Raw genomic sequence first — 23,159 nt, forward strand, 5'->3', positions numbered from 1 at the left:
TATCATTTGCAAGTTATTCAAGCACTGGCTGAGAGTTCTGCATGCATATTTAATCCTAAGAACAGCCATAGAAGGTAGTCACTATCAGAGTCACCATTTTTTATTACTTATTTTTTTTTATTACTTATTTTTTTAATGTCCCCATGTTTTAAATGATGAAAACAGGTTTAGAAGGCAAATAACATGCCTATCCAGGATCAATATTTCAACCTGCATAATCTATTTCTGGAGTTTGCTTTAGGCCATTATTTTCTCAAGTAGCTTTACCATTCCTGAATTTAATGTAGATAGGCAAACTTCACAAAAATTGCATTTAAAATCTCTATTAAATGTACTGTATTAAGAGCATAATAAGAATCCAATAAATTATAGAAAAAATCAAGTTTCTGGATGTGAAGCTACTGGGAATCTGACAAATTATGAGACAATTCACTCAACATGTTTATAGCTTATGGATTTTCTTATTGGATTTTCTTTTATATAAAACCTTTATTTCTTTATTCTTTTCTTGTTATTTTTATTTTTAATTCCAGTACAATTAACATAGTGTTATATTAACTTCAGGTGTACAATATAATGTTCAACAGTTCCATATGTTACTCAGTACTCATCATAGTAAGTGTACTTTTAATCCCCTATATGAGAACATTTTAACAAACATTAAACATGTCAGCAACCAGCAATGGAAGGAAATAAATTCTGCAACTTCTATCTTGCAGTTTCCATGAAACTCTTCAAAAACAAATCCTTCAGGTGATTTCTTCTGGAAAAAGATACATTTTACAAATAATAATCAAGAGTATTTACCTGCTGTTTCTAAAACTCTTGGTTCAGGTTCATCCAATTGTAGAAGCTCATCAAGAGCTAATTTTGCTGCATTGGATCTAGACTCCTTTTTATTTTGTCCCAGTCCAGTCTTATATTGAACACCATCCACCACAGCACAAAAAGCAAAATATGGTCCCATAACGTTACCTTGAAAAAGAAGTCAGAATGAATGCTGCAATAATTCACAGTATGATCTTGCAAATGACATTTGATAAGAAAAATATCCCAGTACAAAAGTTGTGGAAAACGATCCTGGCCTATCAGTTTTGTGTTTTATTTTTTACAATGCAGTTTAAAAGTAAAGCTGGATGAGCCCCTGAACTAGTTCTGAGGAACCTATCCAGCAGCCAGTTTGGCTCCAGATTCAACATGAACAGTAGAGACAGCTTTAGAGTACAGATCATGCATGGAGCAACAGTGTCTTGTATAATGAAGCCTGGCAATAAAATAAATAAATAAATAAACAAACAAATAGCTAATAAATAAATAAATAACTGGATAAATAAATAAATAAATAAATAAAATAACTAATGAATGACCAATGAAGGGTAAAATGTGGAGACTCTGGCAACATCTCTCTTCTTTTGAAATTCAATAATAATAAAGCTCAATTTCTCCCGCCTTCTGAGTGCTCTGATACTCATATAAGAGTATAAGTTCCAGAAAAAAAGGGATCCTTTTGCAGAAATCTTGTGAATCTATTAGGGAGTTATGATAAGCTACTCACACCACCATAGCCTTGAAGGCAAGTGGAAGGGATAGAATCCACCAGGAAAACCAAAACAAACAATAGAGAAGACATGCTAAAGAATTAAACTCAATGTCCAGCCATCCAAAATTCCTAGAAGGATTACCTTTACACAATTATTTTTACCTAGTTTTCATTTTTGCCTAATGAAAAATGAAATGGAATCATATAAATTTACAGGGCAAAGGTTTTTCCAGTTCAAGTTTTACTTGTTGGTAATTTTGGACTTCAGAAGACCTTTAGTCAACTTAAGGTTCTCCCCTGTTTATGGATGGCTAGGTACAATGTCACTCCACATAAGCCTTGTCATCATCACCATCATTATTACTTTCTCACATATTACACTAGTTTTTTTTTTTTTTTTTAAAGATTTAATTTATTTATATGTCAGAGAGAGGAGTGAGAGTGAGCACAGGCAGAGTGGCAGGCAGAGGCAGAGGGAGAAGCAAGCTCCAAGCAAGGAGCCTGATGTGGGACTCCATCCCAGGACGCTGGGATCATGACCTGAGCTGAAGACAACCGCTTAACCAACTGAGCCACCCAGGTGTCCCTGGGTTTTTTAAAGATGTACATCAAGGTTTTACAAGAAACTCCTCGCTGCATCTGAGTAAACTGATTTTTCTCTAGGACTTCAGTTTCCCAAGTTCTTTCCTTATGATCACCTAGGTTCCAACTCAAATATACAAAACCTGAGAGTATTTTGTATATTTAACTAGTGGCCCTGATGATTTTTACGTGTGAGATAGCATCCATCAAATTTGTTAATTAAGTACTTGGTGTCAGAGTGCTGAGCCTTTAAGCTTCATCCTATCATACTTCAGATTCTCAAACGTTAGTATGGATTTAAATCACCTATAGAATTGTGAAAATATGGATACTCTGGTCTCATCATTAAACCTATTGATTCAGATTATTCAGCTAGTACTATGAACACAAAGTGAATACCATTACTAATCAGAGGAGTGTGTTTTTGAGTAGCTTTTACACAAATCAATAAAGATTTGCCCTTACACACTTATTTTTCTTATTATGATCAAGAGTTTACATTTTCCAAGAACAGTCTGAGAAGAATGGAGGGAAAAATAGTGACACAAAAATTAAGTTCACAGTATTGATCATGAAGTAATCCAACCTACAGTAACTGTACCTAGGAAAACTCTACCTTCTATATTAAGACTCTATTTTTGTAACCTGTGTACTGTTTTTTCTTCCAAAACAACAGACTGGAGATGTGACTTTACTATGACAATCTTAGCTAAAATCTCAAAAGCTTCAAATTCTTTTATAAGGATGTCTTGAGACCCGTATTGGTGAAAGTTAGCAACGGTAAGAAAAAACTTAAAAAACCAAGCTATTTGATAATGTCTTTGTATATATAAACACACACACAAACACATATTTGTACACACATGTATGTATTTTTAAGTACTGTGTTTGACTCTCATACTTTCAGCTTGTCCATGTCTATTAACAGCACTTAGTCTCTTATCCCTCCACTTTTCTAAAGTTCTTTCTAATCGCTGTTCATGACGTTAAGAGATTAGAGGATGCTTTTTGCTTTTATTTGATCTGTACTACTGTAGCCTTCCACAGGTTAGGAGGGAAGTTTAAGAGAGAATGGAGAAAATAGTCACAGACAAGTCTGCAGATAGAGTATCAATCATGGAAATGTTATTTTCACCTCTATACCTTGAATTTCAGAAGCTAAATTAGACCATAATTTTGTCTGGTATAATCATCACAGAATCCTTCTCATTAGAGAATCCAAATATTTAACAACTCTTCAAAAGCATGTTTAATCTACAGGTACTTACACCTGAAAATAATCCACAAGGCTGATGGGACTTCAGTTCAACTAGCCATAAACAAAAAAATTAAAATTCGATTATAAAAACTTTGTACATGTAAGTTATCTGCAGAAAAATATGAATATAAAAATTCCTGCCGTATACTTGTTAAAACATACCAGTAGTTACCTAATCCCAAGATTATGCGAATGTAGAAAATAATCAAATTTAGTAGTATGTATATGCTCTGTTTTTAACAGGAAAATATCTTACAGCATTGTAATAACCAGATACAACTTGGCACTTGCCTGTTGTTACAGTTTCCTTAAGATCAAGGTGAACCCGCTGCATTTGTGCAAACTGGTGCAAAGCTGACACAGGATTTATCTCTCCACGTCTGTATTTCATTACGAATTCTTTAGGTATTTTTTTTGGAGGAAGGACAGGATTTGAAATAGATGAAAGGCCTTTGGAAAGCAATGGTTCTGGAAAATTACCTAAAAATATATGGTTAGAGTTGTCAGTTCAGTAAAATAAAAAAAATTTTTTTAAATTTTAAAAAAGCAAAAACACTAAACCCTCCCATAAAATGGAAGATTGTCCCTGATACATCTATTATATGTATTCTTCATTACAAGTAAGTCTCTACTAAAAAATTTTTGCACACATGACAAGTGTAACCTGTTGATGCATATACTTTTTGGAGCACCAAAACCATTTTTGCAAAGAAGTGCTATCACTGTCATAACATGAAGTGATATCAAAGAATCACAGAATTTTAATGATGTCAAGGTCTTTGGAGGCTCTCAAATCCTTTTTTTTTTTTTTTTTTTTAAATACATGGTTTCACTAAGGTCTGGACTAAAGACACAGACCTGGGACTAAAGGTACATTTCTATTTCCTACTCACTATTTTATATTACTTTTAATATTGAATTCAATTGAATTTAAGTGTTTGTCTCTGCTTTACACTTATGCTAAGTGATATGTTGACTAAAAACCAGTATAAGTCCAGTCCTTTCCCTGAAGGGACCAACACAACCTTACCTTAAAAAGGCAAGACAGGGGGCACCTGGGTGGCTCAGTGGGTTAAGCCTCTGCCTTGGGCCTAGGTCATGATCTCAGGTCCTGGGATCAAGCCCCAAATTGGGGGGGGGGGGCTCTGTGCTCAGCAGGGAGCCTGCTTCCCTTCCTCTCTCTCTCTCTCTCTGCCTGCCTTTGCCTTCTTGTGATCTCTATCAAACAAATAAGTAAAATCTTTAAAAAAAAAAAAAAAAAAGGCAAGACAGGCTTGAAGCTGTTAGAATAACTGAGCAGCAAGGAGGATTTCCACATGCTTTGCACCATGTTCAGAGGCAAATTGGAGCTCCAGGAGGGACATAGCCCCTGGTAAATGGATATGTATCCAGGCAACATTTAAACTGGAGGCTCAACAGTACTCATTGGCCATTCTAGAATCTCAAAGAACCAAGGCATTATTGCAAATGAAAAACTCATACCCGTCACTTGGGTAACCTTGGAAGCCATATTCGACAGGCTGTATCTTTCTGAAGAATATCCTGTGGGTGTAGTTACCGTCTGGGTTGATGGCTGAGCTGGCAAGTTCTTCTTCAGCATTTGAGCAAAGCTAGGGACCCGCGAACTCTGAAACCAGTCATTGTTGCCAGACATTTTCTCACCTGCAAATCGTTAAGAAAATCGGCAGAAAACAAAAAAAAGTACTAGATAAAAATACTCTGAAATTTAAAATATACCTACATGGCTTAAAGTCACTCACACGACACAGGACTAAACGTCTTAACTCACGTCGTGACTGCTTCGTGACTAGAGTTTTAACAGGTACGGGGCTCATCCCTCCTACATCCCTTCCAAAGCACTGCTACAAAAGGGCAAAGAAGGGTCAAAGCGGTCCGCAGGGACGGTCCTTACAACTACTCGGGGCTCAGGGACAAAGAAAAAATAAATAAATAAAAATAAAAACAGGATTCCCTCAACGGCCCGATTCCCAGCCCAACTCCCACCCACCAAAACTGTCCTTCCTGCCGCGTAGGCCGGAGACCGAGCCACAGGCCCGGGGCTCGCCGGCCCCAGCCGCCGACGCCGTTGCTTCCTCCTCCCGCCCTCAATCTCTGGCTTTGGGACACTCTGCGCGAGAGCCACGCGCCCCAAGGTTGCGTCTTTCAAAAGCGGCCTCGTGGCGTCCCCGCAGTACCCGGACTAACACCCCCACACCAAGCCTCGTCCAATCACCAACCGTCTACGCGGCCGGGCTTCCGGCCCTGCGCTCGCGCCCGCGCAGTTCCCTTCGGGCTCTGCCGGCTGGGCGGGCTCCGCGCTCTACGGCCTGCGTCCACAAGCAGAGAGACGTCAGACGTCATGCGCGCGCATTCGAAGCCCTGTGAGGTCGGCCTTGTTTTGGGAGCCGGAGCACTCAAGCTTACTGCGGCGGTCACTGCCGCAGAATTCGGATGAAGGTTGTTGGGTGCGGCCCGTTCGCCGTCCTGCCAAATGCCCTCCACACCCCGCTCACCACTGTACTCACAAAGCACTGTTTTGGGGTGTCCTTCAGGGTGATTAGAGGCTGTCCTTGGGGTGCCGTGTGTGGGTGGTTTCAAGGAAACCTTGGGCTCTAACCCTGGTTATACTCTGAGGAGGCCCCTGTGGACAAGGTTTGGCCTCAATGGTGTCTTTAATGTTTACAGAAAAAACCGCTTTGGACTCCTGCCTGAGTTTCACAGGAGGAGCCAAACAGCGAACACTCGAAAACAGGCCGGGAGGTTGAAACCTAATGACAAAGCCATCGTGGGTGTTTTCAGTTCTTTGCACTCGTGAAAGATGTAGGAGACCCTAATGGAGGTATTAGCTGACAGATGGTTAAATGTGTATATATATTTCCCTATGAAGGCAATTGGTTTTCTTATTTATACACATTGTGTTATAGATAAGATTTTGATATGCGCTAGGTCAATCTTGGCCTTAGCCCAAATCCAAGGGAGCTGATTTTATTAAAATAACCTCAATTGCCTATGGTGGTGTAAAGTAATCATTTTGTAAAGACTCGAGCTCTCCCGTCCTGCTCAAGGAGAATATTAAAACAAGAGCACACTATACCTATATCTTCTGGCTAATGCCTGGCTCAGTTTCTCTTTAGTAAATTACCAACTTTGGTTTATAACCCAGAAGGATAGCATTATAACAATATATAAATGTGTCCCTCCCTACTTTTTTTTTTCTTCTAAGATTCTATTTATTTATTTGAGAGAGAGAGAGAGGACTACCAGCAGGGAAAGGATAGGGAGAAGCGACTACCCGCTGACCAAGGAGCTTTCTGTGGGACAGGATCCCAGGACCCTGGCATCATGGCCTGAGCTGAAGGCAGAGGCTATAACCCACTGAGCCACCCAGGCGACCCCTTGTTTTTTTATATAGATAACATTTCTCAAGGATTATATTGTTTTAAAGGAAAAAGGGAAAGAGAAAGAAAACAATAAAATTGATGATATTCTACCTCATTACAACAAGAGGTAATAGCCACCCCAAAACATATGGGCTAATTAGAAGAAAGAAAAGCTTCATTCCTCTCATAAAGCAATGCATTTTCCTTTCTTTTCTTTTTTTAAATTTTATTTATTTTAGAGAGAAAGAGAGAGAGAGCACAAGCAGGGGGAGGAAAAGGAAGAAGCAGACTCCCCAGTGACTAGGGAGCCAGATGCAGGACTCTATCCCAGGGTCCTAGAAACATGACCTGAGCCCAAAGTCCACACTTGAACAACTGAGGCAACCAAGTACCCCTAAGCAATGCATTTTCAATAAATCTTGTTTTTCTTTAGTGATTATAGAAATGTATTGATATGTTGCTTTGATCAAATGCCCATTAATAATTGTAATGATAACTCAAAGCAGAACTTTTTCTTCTTAATGTTTGGAGACTTTTGCTACAACAAATTAAAAATTCAAATATTGTTGCCAAGAAGTACGATAGGGATAATGAATGAAAGTTCTGAGTACAAAAATAACACAATTACATTAGGATCAAATTTGAGGAGGAATGTAGAATGGAAACAAGCTCAAGAAGTAAAAGGAATGGGTAAAAATTACTCTTAAAGATGAAGTGGATATATACACAATGTTTTATTTTGAAATAATTTTAGATTTACAGAATAATTGTAAAGATAACACAAAGAGTTCACCTATACCCTTCCCTTCAGTTTTCCCCAATGTTAAGATCATACATAGCCATTGCACAATTATCAACACTAAGAAATTGGCATTAGTACAACATTACTAACTATACTATACACATGATTTGGATTTCACCAGTTTTTCAATTAATGTCCATTTTCTGTTGCATGAGTTAGTCCAGAATATTGCATTGTATTTAGTGGTCACATCTTAGTCATCTGTCTCATATAAAAGTTTTTAAGTCTTTCCTTGTGTTCATGAGCTTGCCACTTTTGAAGAATAATGTTTGAATATTTTGTAGGTTGGCGCTCAATTTGGGTTTGCCAGATGTTTTCTGGTGTTTATACAAGATTTAAGGGTATTGGGGAGACGAAAACATAGATGAAGTACACTTCTCATAACGTATTAGGGAGTACATGATGTCAGCAACTATTGACAATGTTAGCCTTCATGACTTGGTTAAGGCTGTCAGGTTTATCCACTGTAAAGTTACTGGTTTTTTTTTCCTTTTGTGTACTGTTTTTGGTAGAAGGATTCCATCTTACACAGAGGGGAGGGAAATAGAGATCCACCTCCTGGGGAGAGGAGTATCACAGAATTTATGGACATATATTAAATCCACCATACCAATAAATATTTTGAGGAAGATAATTAGAAGTATACAAACACTGTTTCACCCTGGAGTCTTCTTTGGGTCTTACCAGAAGCAGTTATTACTGTGTGTGGTTTTTTTTTTTTTTTAATATGCTTTCTGAGCTCAATTTCTTTTTTTATTGAGATATGATTGACATAAATTAGTTTCAGGTATACCGTGTAGTGATTTGTTACCTGTATATTCTGTAAATTGATTACAATAACAAGTCTAGTTACATCCATCCCCCAATTATTTTCTTTTCTGTGATTAAAACTTTTAAGATATACTTTCTTAGCAACTTTTAAATACAAGCATATTTCAGAGATATAGCAAGTCCAGTTCTAGACCACTGCAATAAGATGAATATCAAAATCAAGTCGGGGCGCCTGGGTGGCTCAGTGTGTTAAGCCTCTGTCTTCAGCTCGGGTCATGATCTCAGGGTCCTGGGATCGAGCCCCACATTGGGCTCTCTGCTCAGCAGGGAGCCTGCTTCCCCCCTCTCTCTGCCTGCCTCTCTGCCTTCCTATGACCTCTCTCTCTGTGTTAAATAAATAAATAAATAATCTTTGAAAAAAAAAAAGCAAGTCAAATGAATTATTTGGTTTTCAGTGTGTGGGAAAGTAATTTTAAACTATACTATAGTCTATTAATTGTGCAATAGCATTATGTCTAAAAACACAATGTATAGACCATAATTTAAATAATACTTTGTTGCTAAAAAATGCTACCACTGGGTCGCCTGGGTGGCTCAGTGGGTTAAGCCGCTGCCTTCAGCTCAGGTCATGATCCCAGGGTCCTGGGATCGAGCCCCGCATTGGGCTCTCTGCTCAGCGGGGAGCCTGCTTCCTCCCCTCTCTCTGCCTGCCTCTCTGCCTGCCTGTCATCTCTCTCTGTCAAATAAATAAATAAATAATTTAAAAAATGCTACCACTATCTGACTAATAATCTTTTGGCTGGTGGAGAATTTTACCTTAATGTTGATGGCTGTTGACTCAGCAGGAGGGTATTGCTGACGGTTGAGTGCCTGTGGCAAGTTTCCTTAAGGCAACAGTGATGTTCCTTGCATCAGTACTTTTCCTTTCACTAATAATGTTTCTGGACAACATAGTACTGCTCAAAACCATTTTAGTAACACAACTTTCATATTTGAAGTCAATCCTCTAAACCCTGCTGCTGCTTTATCAGCTGAGTTTATGTACCATTTTAAGTCTTTCGTTGTCGTTTCAACACCCTTTACAACAACTTCACTAGGTGTAGTTTTCTTCTCAATAAAATACTTTATTTGTTCACCATAAGAAACAACTCCTCATCCATTCAAGGTTTTTCAGTGAGATTGCAGCGAGTCAGTCACATCTTCAGGCTCCACTTCTAATTCTAGTTCTTTTGTTAGTTCCACCACATCTGCAGTTACTTCCTCCAAAGTCCTGTTAATATTAATATTCTGACCTCCTCCCATGAATAATGGATGTCCTTAATAAATGCTGAATCCTTTCCAACAGGTTTTCCATTTATTTTGCCCAGTTCCATGCATGGCAGCTCTAGCCTTACAAATGGATTTCTCAGTAAAACTTGAAAGTTGAAATTAATCTTTCCATGAGTTGCAGAATGGATGTTGTGTTACCAAAGATAACGTTAATTTTATCATATATCTCCAACAGAAATGTTGGGTGATCAAGTATATTGCCAATGAGCAGTGCTATTTTGAAAGGATCGTCTTTCTGAGCAGTAAGAGTCCATAATGAGCTTAAAACATTCAGTAAACCGTTTTATAAACAGACGTGCTGTTATCCAGACTTTGCTGTTCCATTGAACAACAAAGTGCTCACAAGAGTACTTTCAGAGTAGCTTTCGGACAGTTCTTAAGTGCCCTGGGATTTTCAAAATAGCAAATGAGCACTGTCTTCAATTTAAAGTCACCAGCTGTCCTAGCCCCTAACAAGAGAGTTGGCCTGTCCTTTGAAGCTGTGAAGCCAGGCACTAACTTCTCTTTAGCTCTGAAAGTCTTGGATAACATCATCTTCCTATAGAAGGCTGTTTTGTTTACAAAAAAAGAAAATATGTTTCGTGTAGCCTCCTTCATGAATGATCTGAGCTGGATCTCCTGGATAACTTCCTGCAGCTTCAACATCAACACTTGCTGCTTCACCTTTTACTTTTATGTGATGAAGATGCCTTCTCTCTTCAGACTTTATGAACCACCTCTGCTGACTTCAAGCTTTTCTTCTGCAGCTCCCTCAGTTCTCAAGCCTTTTAAAATCAGAGAATGGGGGCCTTGCTCTGGATTAGGCTTTGCCTTAAGGGAATGTTGTGGTTTGATTTTCTGTCCAGATCACTGAAACATACTCCATATCAGCAATCAGGCTGTTTTGCTTTCTCAACATTGGTGTATTCACCAGAATACCACTTTTAATTTCCTTCAAAGAAAGGATGCTGTATTTTGTCAAATGCTTTTTCTGCATCCATTGAGAGGATCATATTGTTCTTATCCTTCCTTTTGTTAATTAATTTGTTCATTAATTTGCAGATGTTGAACCACCTCTCAGCCCAGAATTAAATCCCACTTGGTCATGGTGAATAATCCTTTTAATGTGCTATTGGATCTGATTGGATTTTTGCATCCATGTTCATCAGTGATGTTGGTCTGTAATTCTTTTTAGTGGGGTCTTCTTTGCCTGGCTTCGGGATCAAGGTACTGCTGGCCTCATGGAAAGAGTTTGGAAGTTTTCTTTCCCTTTCTATTTTTTGAAACAGTTTCAGAAGAGTGAGTATTAATTCTTTAAATGTTCGGTAGAATTCCCCTGGGAAGCCATACAGCCCTTGATTCTTGTTTGTTGGGAGAGTTTTGATTACTGATTAAATTTCTTTCCTGGTTATGGGTCTGTTCAGGTTTTCTGTTTCTTCCTATTTCACTTTTGGTAGTTTATATGTTTCCAGGAACTTACCCATTTCTTCCAGATTTTTTAATGTGTGCATATAATTGCTCATAATATTCTTTTATAACTGTATTTCTTTGGTGTTGGTTGTGACATCTCCCCTTTCAATCATGTTTTTGTATATTTGGGTCCTTTCTCTCTCCCTCCCTCTTTCTTTCTCTCTCTCTCTCTTCCCTCCCTCCCCCTCCTTCTTCTTCTTCTTCTTCTTCTTTTTTTTTTTTTTTTGGTAAGTGTGGCTAGGGGTTTATTAATCTTGTTAATTCTTTCAAAGAATCAGCTCTTAGTTTCATTGATTGTTCTACTGTGGGTTGTTTTTTTTTAATCATTGATTCCTGCTCTAACTTATATTATTTCCCTTCCCTTCTCCTGCTGGATTTAGGCTTTATTTGCTTTTCTTTTATCAACTTCCTTCAGGTATAAGGGTAGGTTGTGTATTTGTGTATTTTCTTGCTTCTTTAGGAAGGCTTAGATTGCAAAATACTTCCCTCTTAGGACTGTCTTTGCTGTATCCCAAAGGTTTTAGACATGTTTTCATTTTCAATAGCTTCCATGTTCTTTTTTTTTTTAATTCTTTAATTTCCTGGTTGTCCCATTCATTCTATAGTAGGATGTTTTTTAATCTTTATGTATTTGTGGTCCTTCCAAATTTTTTCTTGTGATTGACTTCATGTTTCATAGCATTGTGGTCTGAAAATATGCATGGTATGATCTCAGTCTTTTTTATCAGATGAGGTATGATTTGTGACACAGTATGTGATCTATTCAGGAGAATGTTCCATTTGCATTTGAAAAGAATGTGTATTCTGCTGCTTTAGGATGAAATGCTCTGAATATATATGTTAAGTCCATCTGGTCCAGTGTGTCATTCAAAGTCCTTGCTTTCTTTATCTTCGGCTTAGATGATCTGTCCATTGCTGTGAGGGCGGTGTTAAAGTCCCCTACTATTATTAAGTTGTTATCAGTGAGTTTCTTTAAGTTTGCTGTTGATTTATATATCTGGCTGCTCCCAGGTTAGGGGCATAAATATTTGTAAGATCTTCTTGTTGGATAGATACTTTTATTATGATACAGTGTCTCTCTCGTCATCTCTTATTACAGCCTTTGGTTTATAATCTAGTTTGTCTGATATAAGTATGGTTACTTCAGCTTTCCTTTGATGTCCATTAGCATGATAAACTGTTCTCCACCCCCTCACTTTCAGTCTGGAGGTGTCTTTGCATCTAAAATGAGTCTCTTATAAGAGACCCATATTGATGGGTCTTGTTTTTTAATCCATTCTGATTGATTTTGATTGGAGCATTTGGTCCATTTATACTGAATAATTACTGAAAGATATGAATTAAGTGCCATTGTATTACCTGTAAAGTTGCTGTTCCTGTAGATCTTCTCTGTTTCTTTCTAGTCTTTGATTTCTCTTTCCTGCTCTAAGAGTCCCCTTTAATATTTCTTACAGAGCTGGTTTAGTTTTCATGAACTCTGTTAATTGTTGTTTGTCTTGGAAACTCCTCATTTCTCCTTCTATACTGAATAATAGCTTGCTGTATAAAGTATTCTTGGTTGCATATTTTTCCCACTTAGCATGCTGAATATATCATGTCAGTCCTTTCTGACCTGTCAGGTCTCTGTGGCCAGGTCTGCTGCTAGCCTTATGTTGCTACCATTTTAAGTTTAGAACCATTTTCCCCTAACTGCTTTCAGAATTCTCTATCTTTGTATTTTGCAAGTTTCACTATGATATTCATGCAGTTGACCTGTTTTTGTTGATTTTGAGGGCAATTCTCTGTAACTCTTGGACTTGAATGCCTCTTTTTCCCTTGATTAGGAAAGTTCTCAGCTATAATTCTTCAAATAAGCCTTGTGTCCCTTTCCCTGCTCTTCTTCTGTGACTCCTATGATACGGATATTATTCTTCTTTGGGGAATCAATGAGTTCCCTGAGTCTACCTTTGTGATGTAATAGCTTTCTTTCACTCTTCTTTTCAGTTTCATTATTTTCCATAATTTTACCCTCTATATCACTGTTCTCCTCACTGCCTCTTCAATCCCCATTGTGATTATATTCAGTCTGCATCTCAGTTACAGCATTTTTTATTTCAGCCTGACAAGTTTTTAGGTCTTTTATCTCAGCAGCAAGGGTTTCTGTGATGTCTTCTATGCTTCTTTCAAGCCAGCTAGTAGTTTTATGACTACTTTTGATCTAAATTCTTGTTTAGATATATTGCTTATATCTCCTTGTGCAAGTCCCTAGCTATGGTATCTTTCTGACCTTTCTGATGGGAGAATTCCTCCATCTTGTTATTTTGGCTAACTTTCTACCTTTTGCATGTCATGAAAGCTTGTTATGTTTCCTGCACCTCAGGTGCAGGAATGGTCATACACTGTCCAGGGCCTGCACTTCAGGAAGTGTTTCTGGTGTATTCTGTGTGCACTCAGCTATTGGTTTTGGCTGCTCTTTCCTACTGGTCTGTACTCTGCAGAGCTCCTCCTTGCCTATAGTGGGGAGTGTTTGGAACTTTATCTAGATGTGCTTTGATTTGTTTGTAGAAAAAAGCATGGAAAAAAAGAAAGGCAAAAAAAAAAAAAAAAGCAATCAAAAACAAAACAAAAACCTGCAAGCCTGATTCCGAAGGAGGAAAACAAAAAAGAAAGAAAAGTAAAAAAGAGGCCCGATAAAAAAAAAAGAAAGAAAGAAGAAAGAAAGAAAGAAAGAAAGAAAGAAAGAAAGAAAGAAAGAAAGAAAGAAAGAAAAAAAAAGTGATTGGGGGAGGAAATGAAAAAACAAAGATAAGCCTGATTCCAAAGCAGGGAAAAAAAACAAGGGGGGAAAAAAAGTACAGCCTTGGTCCTATTTCCACCAGAACTGAAGGGGGCGCTGTGAGGCACTGTATGATCTGTAGACTCCGGGCATGTGGCATGCTGCCAGTGTTGCTCTTCTAGGTGAGAAGTGCCCTGTGATGGCTCAGAGTCACTCCTGCCCAGGTGAAAAAACACTTGCCAAGCACAAGGGGTCAGGCTTTGGTTTAAGCGGCTCCCACCTCTACTAGGGGCTGCTGTGTTGCTCTCTGAGTTCCAGTCCTGTGTGTAGTGAGGATAACATGGTGCAACCCTGCTCTCTCATCCAGAGAGGCAGGAAATCTCACACTCCTTGCTCTTCAGAAGCTCTCACAGAACTTTTTACTAAAGGCCTTCATCATGCCTGGCACCACAGGCATTTGGTGTGGCTGGGATTCAAAATTTCAAATCTTTTAAGAGTGGGCACCACTTGGATCTGCTCCCACCTCTGGGTTAGTCTTGCTGCTCTCTGACTAGTGTCCTTTGTCCCACAAAAAGTCCCACACCTGCATGGTGGGCAGATTCTATGCTGTGGCACCACAAAGAGCAGTGACTGGGTTATCTACCCTCTGCACACACCTTTGCCCCCTCCTGATGAAAGGCTGTGTTTGTTGGCGCATGCAGGGTCTTTTGTCCTTTGAGAGGCAATATGCCCTCCTCCAAATGTATTCCAGGAATGGTAATGATCTCTCTGCCAGTGCGACCCAGAAGATCCCTGCACCACTTTGTGCATGCTCTGAACCAGAACCCTCCTCTTCAGGATCGCAGGGCACAGCTCTGCTCTGGTGAAAGTCACACACTTCCAGAGCCTGAGTTTTGCAAAAAACCTATGAAACTCCGTTCCCATCTCCCAGTCTGGGGTCTGAGAGATTTTCTTCTTGTGCAAACCCAAAACTGCGCAATCTCAACATCCACCCCACCCCGGCCTCCTTCTATTTCCTATTTTCCTTTAGAGGAAAGGGCTTCTTCCTTCCATATCTCTGAAGTTTTTGTCTTCCCCAATTTACTTCCATGCACCTTGCATGTGTCACGCTGTCTCCCTCCAACCACAGAGATCCTCCTTTCAATCCTCAGATGGATTTCTTAGATGTTCCTAGTGACTGAACCTCAATACAGCAGTGTTTGAGGAGAAGAAAGCCCAGGTTCCCCCTACTTCTCCATCTTAACTCTTTCCACAGGGTTTTTTTTTTTTTTTTTTAAGTTAGTTAGTTAGTTAGTTAGTTTGCTTATTTATTTATCTTAGTGACAGAGAGCAAGAGCAGGGGAGCAGGAGGAGCAGAGACAGAGAGACTTGGTGCTGAGCTGGATCCCATGACCCTGAGCTCATGAGCTGAGCTGAAAGAGTCTGACTCAACCAGCTGAGCCATCAAGGTGCTCCATGATTTGATTTTATAAGTTTTAATCATCTTCTATGAAAACATTCAGTAACAGCACAGGCATCTATTATAAAAAATAAGATATAAAAGAAGAAAACACACAAAAAGAACTACAGAGTGAAACCAATTACTGTGACTTTATTACAATAGTTACAAACAATATTTTAGTTGTAATCATATCACAATTACTCAAACTATATACAAATAGGTATTTATACAAGACTACATTTTAAAAAAAGAAAAGGCAATTAATGACCAAAAAAAAAAAAAAATCACATTATCAACAAGATTTTTTTCTAAAAGTTATGGCCAGTAACAAAAATTCACAGTTACTCTGAAAATATTTTAAAGATGCAGGAATCATATTGCACATAATACAATTATAAACCCTACTGAGCAGATTTATATATTTTAATCTAGTTTTTCACAAAATGTACATTAACATGCAATACTTCACTGTATATAGAATGGTGGAACTAGAATAAACAGGTTAACTTACAAACTTTCAATATAATGGCCAAAAAATTAGAGTTATTTTAAGTTATACTGAAAATAATTTTACTATACAAAAAAAAAAAAAAAAAAAAAAACCACTCCAGTGTAATAAAACTTAACAGACACAATCTTAATTTGTTCACAGATCAGGTTACTTTCTTTAGTGTTCTTCTTTGTCTTTTCCTTTCTTTTCCTTTTCATCCTGTAGTGCAGTACCAAGTTTTTTTATAAGAACTGACAGAACCTTGTCAAGGGGGTCCATGACTCCTCTTTGAAGCCATTTAGGAATAGTAGTCCTGGCATGATGAAAGCCCAGTTTTTGAAGAATATAATCAACACCTACTGGATCAATCTTTCTTCCAGTCCAAGAAATTAATCTAAAATTACAAATAATAGGTATTAAGGAAGATAGTGTCATAACACTGAAGGTAGGTTCAAGAACATCACTAAGCCTCCATAATATGCTCAAGATGGACTGTTCTCAGTAGGTGCAATTGAATAATCTAAGTTATAATTCCTCAATTTATTTTAACAGTATTAAAAAAATGTGATTCTATGTATTCTTTCTTTTTTTTTTTTTTAAAAGATTTTTATTTATTTATTTGATAGACAGAGATCACAAGTAGGCAGAGAGGCAGGCTGAGAGAGGGGGAAGCAGGCTCCCCGCTGAGCAGAGAGCCCAATGTGGGGCTCAATCCCAGGACCCTGAGATCATGACCTGAGCCAAAGGCAGAGGCCTAAACCATTGAGCCACCCAGGTGCCCCGATTCTATGTATTCTTGAGAGCCTATGTGTAGCAGTGGAGTTAAGTGAATTTCATTCTGATTTTTTAAAAAATATTTATTTATTTATTTATTTTTGAAGATTTTATTTATTTATTTGACAGACAGAGATCATAAGCAGGCAGAGAGGCAGGCAGAGAGAGAGGAAGGGAAGCAGGTTCCCTCAGAGCAGAAAGTCCGATGCGGGGCTCGATCCCAGGACCCTGAGACCATGACCTGAGCCGAAGGCAGAGGCTTTAACCCACTGAGCCACCCAGGTGCCCCGTTTCTGATTATTTTATTTTAGGCCTCTTAAGTTACAGGGTCATCTTGACATTTAAAGAACATCTGGTTCATTCTAAAAGATGTTAACTTGAAGGGAGGATTCCTTTTACAATGTGCACATATATCAAATTATGACACTATCCACTTAAAATATCTTACATGTTTTGTCAATTTTACCTCAATAAAGCTGAAAAAAAAAAAATAAGAGTTCAACATATATGTGGCATAATGGTGGTGGATAAAAGGCTGAGACTTCCTGAGTTTTTGCTATGTACTAAACATGTTTGGGAAAAACCATTTTCTTCCATTTCCTTCCACACAGAAGAGCAGCCATTAGTGAAACACGCCTGGTCTTTCTCTGTTCCTATATTAATATCCTGTATTAATGATTTATCTGATTGGCAAGTTAACTGAGGAACTGGGTTGTGTAGTTCAGTACTCTCTTCCCTACCTTAAGGGCCACTCATTTTGACTACTGCTCCATACAATAGGTTTCTCAAGGACAGACCCCTAAATAGGTTAGCCCCAGCCTGTTCACAGCTGGCTACAGCTGGTTGAGTTCACAGGGCTGCCAACTGCAGAACTCAAGGTGGGGGAGGGCACACAATTCTGGTGTTCTTCATGATGAAGATCTTGTAGGTAAGTCTAAACCTGGACTCTGAAGTAGAAGGCCATTATTGCCAGACATCCAAACCACATTCTCTGCTATGAGCTTTATCACTATTAAAACTGTCATTTTGATTTCCAGCTGCCTCTCTCTCACTGTTCAATTGCTTCTGAACTTGGGCAGGAAAAGAGGGTACGAAACACTGATCTGCTAAGACTCTACTAGTTATAAGCATTTTGCATTAATTAACTCATTTAACCATTTTAACAACCTTACAAGGTAGGTAATACTGTTTACCAAATTTTTCTTATGAGGCAACTGAAGGAGAAATAGGTTAGGTCCTTTGGCCAAGATCATTCAATTTACTATGCTATCTAGACAACAGGACTTAGAGCTAGAACTCTTCAACATTCTCTCCACCACTACACCATATTAACTAGTTTCTTGATGGTATGCTTTAAAAAAAAAAAAAAAAGAAGGGCAAATTAAACTTTTTATGCTCATTTTAAATTAAAAGATAATTTCATCATAGATTTACAAATACAAAACAAATTTTCTCGGTAGTTTTCTGCATTAGGATATTTGCAATATTTTTAATTTTGTTCTGAGTATTGACACTGTTAATACTTCTCATGAATATTTGTATTGTTAATACCAAATTTTATTTTATTTTTAAAAAATATTTTATTTATCAGAGAGAAACAGAGAGAGAGTGAGAGTATAAGCTGGGGGAGGGGCAGAGGGAGAAGGAGAAGCAGACTCCCTACTGGGCAGGGAGCTTAATGTGGGGCTTGATCCCAAGACTCTGAGATCATGACTCAGCTGAAGGCAGATGCTTAACCAACTGAGCCACTCAGGTGCCCCCAATACCAAATTTTATTATAAATTTTTAACACAAAGTCACTACTTTCTGCTTATACATGAGTCCACTGTGTAATGGATATTTGGTTGCTATGGAATTATTTTGTGGCATAAATTTCTGAAATAATAACCTTATCTAAAAGAAATCTGTACTGTTCTGCAGAAATGTGCCAGAGTATGATGGACTTTTTTTGATACTGTTATTCCATGATTCAGAGAGTTAAAATTTGATTAACAAAGCAGATGAGAGGAAAGGTAAAAATGACAGGAAGGTTGTGAGTGGTAACCATAAACAAGGACATACAGTGCAAGTACCACTAGTTAGAGCAGCCATTATAAATGTAATTAAGATTGGAAAATAGTTTGGAAATTTTAATATGAAAATAAGTTGATATAATTGGGATCATGACTGTAGTAGAACAGTCTCGGTAAATGAACCTGAATCTGACAGCATTAAATTCAACATTTTGGGGGGGCGCCTGGGTGGCTCAGTGGGTTAAAGCCTCTGCCTTCGGCTCAGGTCAGGATCGGGCCCCACCTCGGGCTCTCTGCTCCGCAGGGAGCCTGCTTCCTCCTCTCTCTCTGCCTGCTTCTCTGCCTCCTTGTGATCTCTGTCTGTCAAATAAATAAATAAAATCTTTAAAAAAAAATTCAACATTTCGGGATTGTTGAATTGCTTATTGTGTAGCACGCAGACAGAACTCTGTGACATTGTAGGTTCTAAAACACTGTTGTAACATGTGTGAGAAATTGTAATAATTCCTTAATGATGATGTATGGCTGTTATTGTGTCGTCACAAACTAAGAAACAATAAAGTTTACTGCAGGTCCCTCAAACACCTGAAAATAATATCCTGGTGAAAAAGATGGTTAAAAAAAAAAAGCAACGGTGGACATGGAGTTATTCTCATCTGTTAGTGATTAACTGATGGAATGTCACACAGTTGTGGTGGCCGTGCCTCTTTTGTGTTGTGCTAGAAGCACTTAAAAAAGCAGAAAGGAGCAGAAAACATGGCCAGAAGTTAGTGATGTTATAAGTATCTAACTACTAAAAACTGTTTTTGGTAAACTGTATATAACTTGCTCCATTATTTATGACCTTTTTCTCATGATAATCCCACAGAATACAGGGAAATATATATATCCACTACGTACCTGAGAGTGGGTTCGAGATGCCATGTGTTGCACATAAAATCTCTCCAGTCCACAGTCGTATAAGTGATGCTGTCCTCTCTGTCTCTCTCAGAGGAATTGTCATCATGTATAATAATTGGGCTTTTCTGTCCTGGTCGAGTAGATAAAATCCGAGGTGGAAAAATGGCTATAATGAAAATGATAGATTATTATTACAAATAGATATCTTATAAATTTATTTTAACCATATGAGTATAATTGGCTCCATTTGTCATTTTACTTATGAACAGGCCAATTAATTTAATTACCTTTCTGAAAAACTAGTATTTTAAAATAAGCCATAAATAACTTCTTAAAGTTATTTCTTTAAAGACAATGTCAAAGTTAGCATGTCACTTTTTTTTTCTTTTGAGGAATAGCATATATTTTACATATATTTGCATGCTTAAAACTAATGGTAAACAATGCTGAGATTTATATGATAGCAAGGATGGCTGCAGTGGACATTTTATAAATGTAAAATATATGTAAAATATATTTTTATATTTTATATATGTAAAATGCATATAAATATATTTTACATATATTTGTGTGCTTAAAACTAATGGTAAAGAATGCTGAGATTTGGGGAATCAAGATGGCGGAGAGGTAGCAGGCTGAGACTACTTCAGCTAGCAGGAGATCAGCTAGGATTGCAAACACCTGCAAATCCATCGGCAGATCGAAGAGAAGAAGAACAGCAATTCTAGAAACAGAAAAACAACCACTTTCTGAAAGGTAGGACTGGCGGAGAAGTGAATCCAAAGCGACGGGAAGATAAACCCCGGGGGGAGGGGCCGGCAAGCAGTGGAGCAACGGAGCACAAAATCAGGACTTTTAAAAGTCTGTTCTGCTGAGGGACATCAGTCCAGAGGCTAAACCGGGCTGAAGCCCACGCGGGGTCAGCATGGCCTCAGGTCCCGCAGGGCAGAAGGATGGGGGGTGTCTGAGTGTCGCAGAGCATGCGGGTATTGGAATGGGGAAGCCGGCTACAGAGACAGAGCCGACAGTGAGCTCACAGCTCGGGGTTGCCTTAAACCGGTCCCAGGTTCCGTGAGCTCGGAGCACGGGCCGGAGGTCAGGCAGACGGGAGTTACTGGGCGCTGTTCTCTGAGGGCGCACTGAGGAGTGGGGCCTCAGGCTCTCGGCTCCTCTGGGCCTGTATTGTCCTCCGGAACTCTATGGAAAGCACTCAGGGAACAAAAGCTCCTGAAAGCAAACCCAAGCAGCCAGGCCCCTGGTAAGGGCAGTGCAATACTGCCAGAGGCAAAGACACTTGAGAACCACTACAACAGGCCCCTGCCCCAGAAGATCAACAAGAAATCAAGCCAAGACCAAGTTCACCTACAAAGAAGTGCAGTTTCCAAGGAGAGCAGAAGAACTCCAGAGGAGGAGAAAGCAAAGCACAGAACTCATGGCTTTCTCCCTGTGATTTTTTAGTCTTGCAGTTAATTTAAATTTTTTTTTCATTTTTTTCTCTTCTTCTGCTAAAAGTTTTTTTAACTTTTACCCTTTTCTTTTTTAACGTTTTTAAACTAGTTTATCTAATATATATATTTTTTCTTTTTTATACTCTTTCTTTATTCGTTTTTTAAAATTCTTTTTTCTTATTTTTTTTTCCATTTTTTCTTTCTTTCTTTCTGAACCTCTTTTTATCCCCTTTCTCCACCCTCACGATTTGGGAACTCTTCTGATTTGATTAAAGCATATTTTCCTGGGGTTGTTGCCACCCTTTTAGTATTTTAATTGCTCCTTCATATACTCTTATCTGGACAAAATGACAAGGTGGAAAAATCCACCACAAAAAAAAGAACAAGAGGCAGTACCGAAGGCTAGGGACCTAATCAATACAGACATTGGTAATATGTCAGATTTAGAGTTCAGAATGACAATTCTCAAGGTTCTAGCCGGGCTTGAAAAAGGCATGGAAGATATTAGAGAAACCCTCTCGGGAGATATAAAAGCCCTTTCTGGAGAAATAAAAGAACTAAAATCTAACCAAGTTGAAATCAAAAAAGCTATTAATGAGGTGCAATCAAAAATGGAGGCTCTCACTGCTAAGATAAATGAGGCAGAAGAAAGAATTAGCGATATAGAAGACCAAATGACAGAATAAAGAAGCTGAGCAAAAGAGGGACAAACAGCTACTGGACCACGAGGGGACAATTCGAGAGATAAGTGACACCATAAGACGAAACAACATTAGAATAATTGGGATTCCAGAAGAAGAAGAAAGAGAGAGGCGAGCAGAAGGTATACTGGAGAGAATTATTGGGGAGAATTTCCCCAATATGGCGAAGGGAATGAGCATCAAAATTCAGGAGATTCAGAGAACGCCCCTCAAAATCAATAAGAATAGGCCCACACCCCGTCACCTAATAGTAAAATTTACAAGTCTCAGTGACAAAGAGAAAATCCTGAAAGCAGCCCGGGAAAAGAAGTCTGTAACATACAATGGTAAAAATATTAGATTGGCAGCTGACTTATCCACAGAGACCTGGCAGGCCAGAAAGAGCTGGCATGATATTTTCAGAGCACTAAATGAGAAAAACATGAAGCCAAGAATACTATATCCAGCTAGGCTATCATTGAAAATAGAAGGAGAGATTAAAAGCTTCCAGGACAAACAAAAACTGAAAGAATTTGCAAACACTAAACTGGCTCTACAGGAAATATTGAAAGGGGTCCTCTAAGCAAAGAGAGAGCCTACAAGTGGTAGATCAGAAAGGAACGGAGACCATATACAGTAACAGTCACCTTACAGGCAATACAATGGCACTAAATTCATATCTCTCAGTAGTTACCCTGAATGTTCATGGGCTAAATGCCCCAATCAAAAGACACAGGGTATCAGAATAAATAAAAAACACAAAACCCACCTATATGTTGCCTCCAAGAAACTCATTTTAAGCCCAAAGACACCTCCAGATTTAAAGTGAGGGGATGGAAAAGAAATTTACCATGCTAATGGACATCAGAAGAAAACAGGAATGGCAATCCTTATATCAGATCAATTAGATTTAAGCCAAAGACTATAATAACAGATGAGGAAGGCCATTATATCATACTCAAAGAGTCTTTCCAACATGAAGATCTAACAATTTTAAATATCTATGCCCCCAACGTGGGAGCAGCCAACTATATAAACCAATTAATAACAAAATCAAAGAAACACAAAAACAATAATACAATAATAGTAGGGGACATTAACACTCCCCTCACTGAAATGGACAGATCATCCAGCAAAAGATCAACAAGGAAATAAAGGCCTTAAATGACACACTGGACCAGATGGACATCACAGATATATTCAGAACATTTTATCCAAAGCAACAGAACACACATTCTTCTCTAGTACACATGGAACATTCTCCAGAATAGATCACATCCTCGGTCCTAAATCAGGACTCAACCTGTATCAAAAGATTGGGATCATTCCTTGCATATTTTCAGACCACAGTGCTCTGAAGCTAGAACTCAACCACAAGAGGAAGTTTGGAAAGAACCCAAATACATGGAGACTAAACAGCATCCTTCTAAAGAATGAACGGGTCAACCGGGAAATTAAAGAAGAATTGAAAAAAATCATGGAAACAAATGATAATGAAAATACAAGGGTTCAAAATCTGTGGGACACAACAAAAGCAGTCCTGAAGGA

At 38.5% G+C, this 23,159-nt stretch overlaps 2 protein-coding genes across 21 annotated transcripts in view; both read right to left on the reverse strand.

The window, feature by feature from the left end:
- Window positions 1–5,701, reverse strand: part of ADAD1 (adenosine deaminase domain containing 1) — a 107,995-nt gene extending 102,294 nt beyond the window's left edge. Inside the window, exons 1-4 of one of the 5 annotated variants that reach the window (XM_082726757.1) lie at window positions 5,618–5,693; window positions 4,863–5,042; window positions 3,672–3,860; window positions 808–975 (exon numbers count right to left, since the gene is read on the reverse strand). In XM_082726757.1, coding sequence (XP_082582883.1) covers window positions 808–975; window positions 3,672–3,860; window positions 4,863–5,034 — 529 coding nt within the window. In that variant the 5' untranslated portion in view covers window positions 5,035–5,042; window positions 5,618–5,693. Of the gene's footprint in view, window positions 1–807; window positions 976–3,671; window positions 3,861–4,862; window positions 5,043–5,169; window positions 5,298–5,388; window positions 5,594–5,617 lie in introns of those variants that run through there. The other 4 variants (XM_082726756.1, XM_082726755.1, XM_082726759.1 and 1 more) reach the window with 4 other exon arrangements.
- Window positions 5,702–15,437: 9,736 nt separating this feature from the next.
- The window catches only part of BLTP1 (bridge-like lipid transfer protein family member 1), a 217,015-nt gene continuing 209,293 nt past the window's right edge, over window positions 15,438–23,159 (reverse strand). For all 16 annotated transcript variants that reach the window (XM_082726767.1, XM_082726764.1, XM_082726765.1 and 13 more), the window contains 2 exons: window positions 19,484–19,649; window positions 15,438–16,191 (listed from right to left, as the gene is read on the reverse strand). In XM_082726767.1, the coding sequence (XP_082582893.1) occupies window positions 15,975–16,191; window positions 19,484–19,649 (383 nt within the window). In that variant the 3' untranslated portion in view covers window positions 15,438–15,974. The remainder of the gene's footprint in view (window positions 16,192–19,483; window positions 19,650–23,159) is intronic.

This window comes from Mustela nivalis (assembly GCF_964662115.1).
Source record: "Mustela nivalis genome assembly, chromosome: 4".
NCBI classification, from domain to species: domain Eukaryota; kingdom Metazoa; phylum Chordata; class Mammalia; order Carnivora; family Mustelidae; genus Mustela; species Mustela nivalis.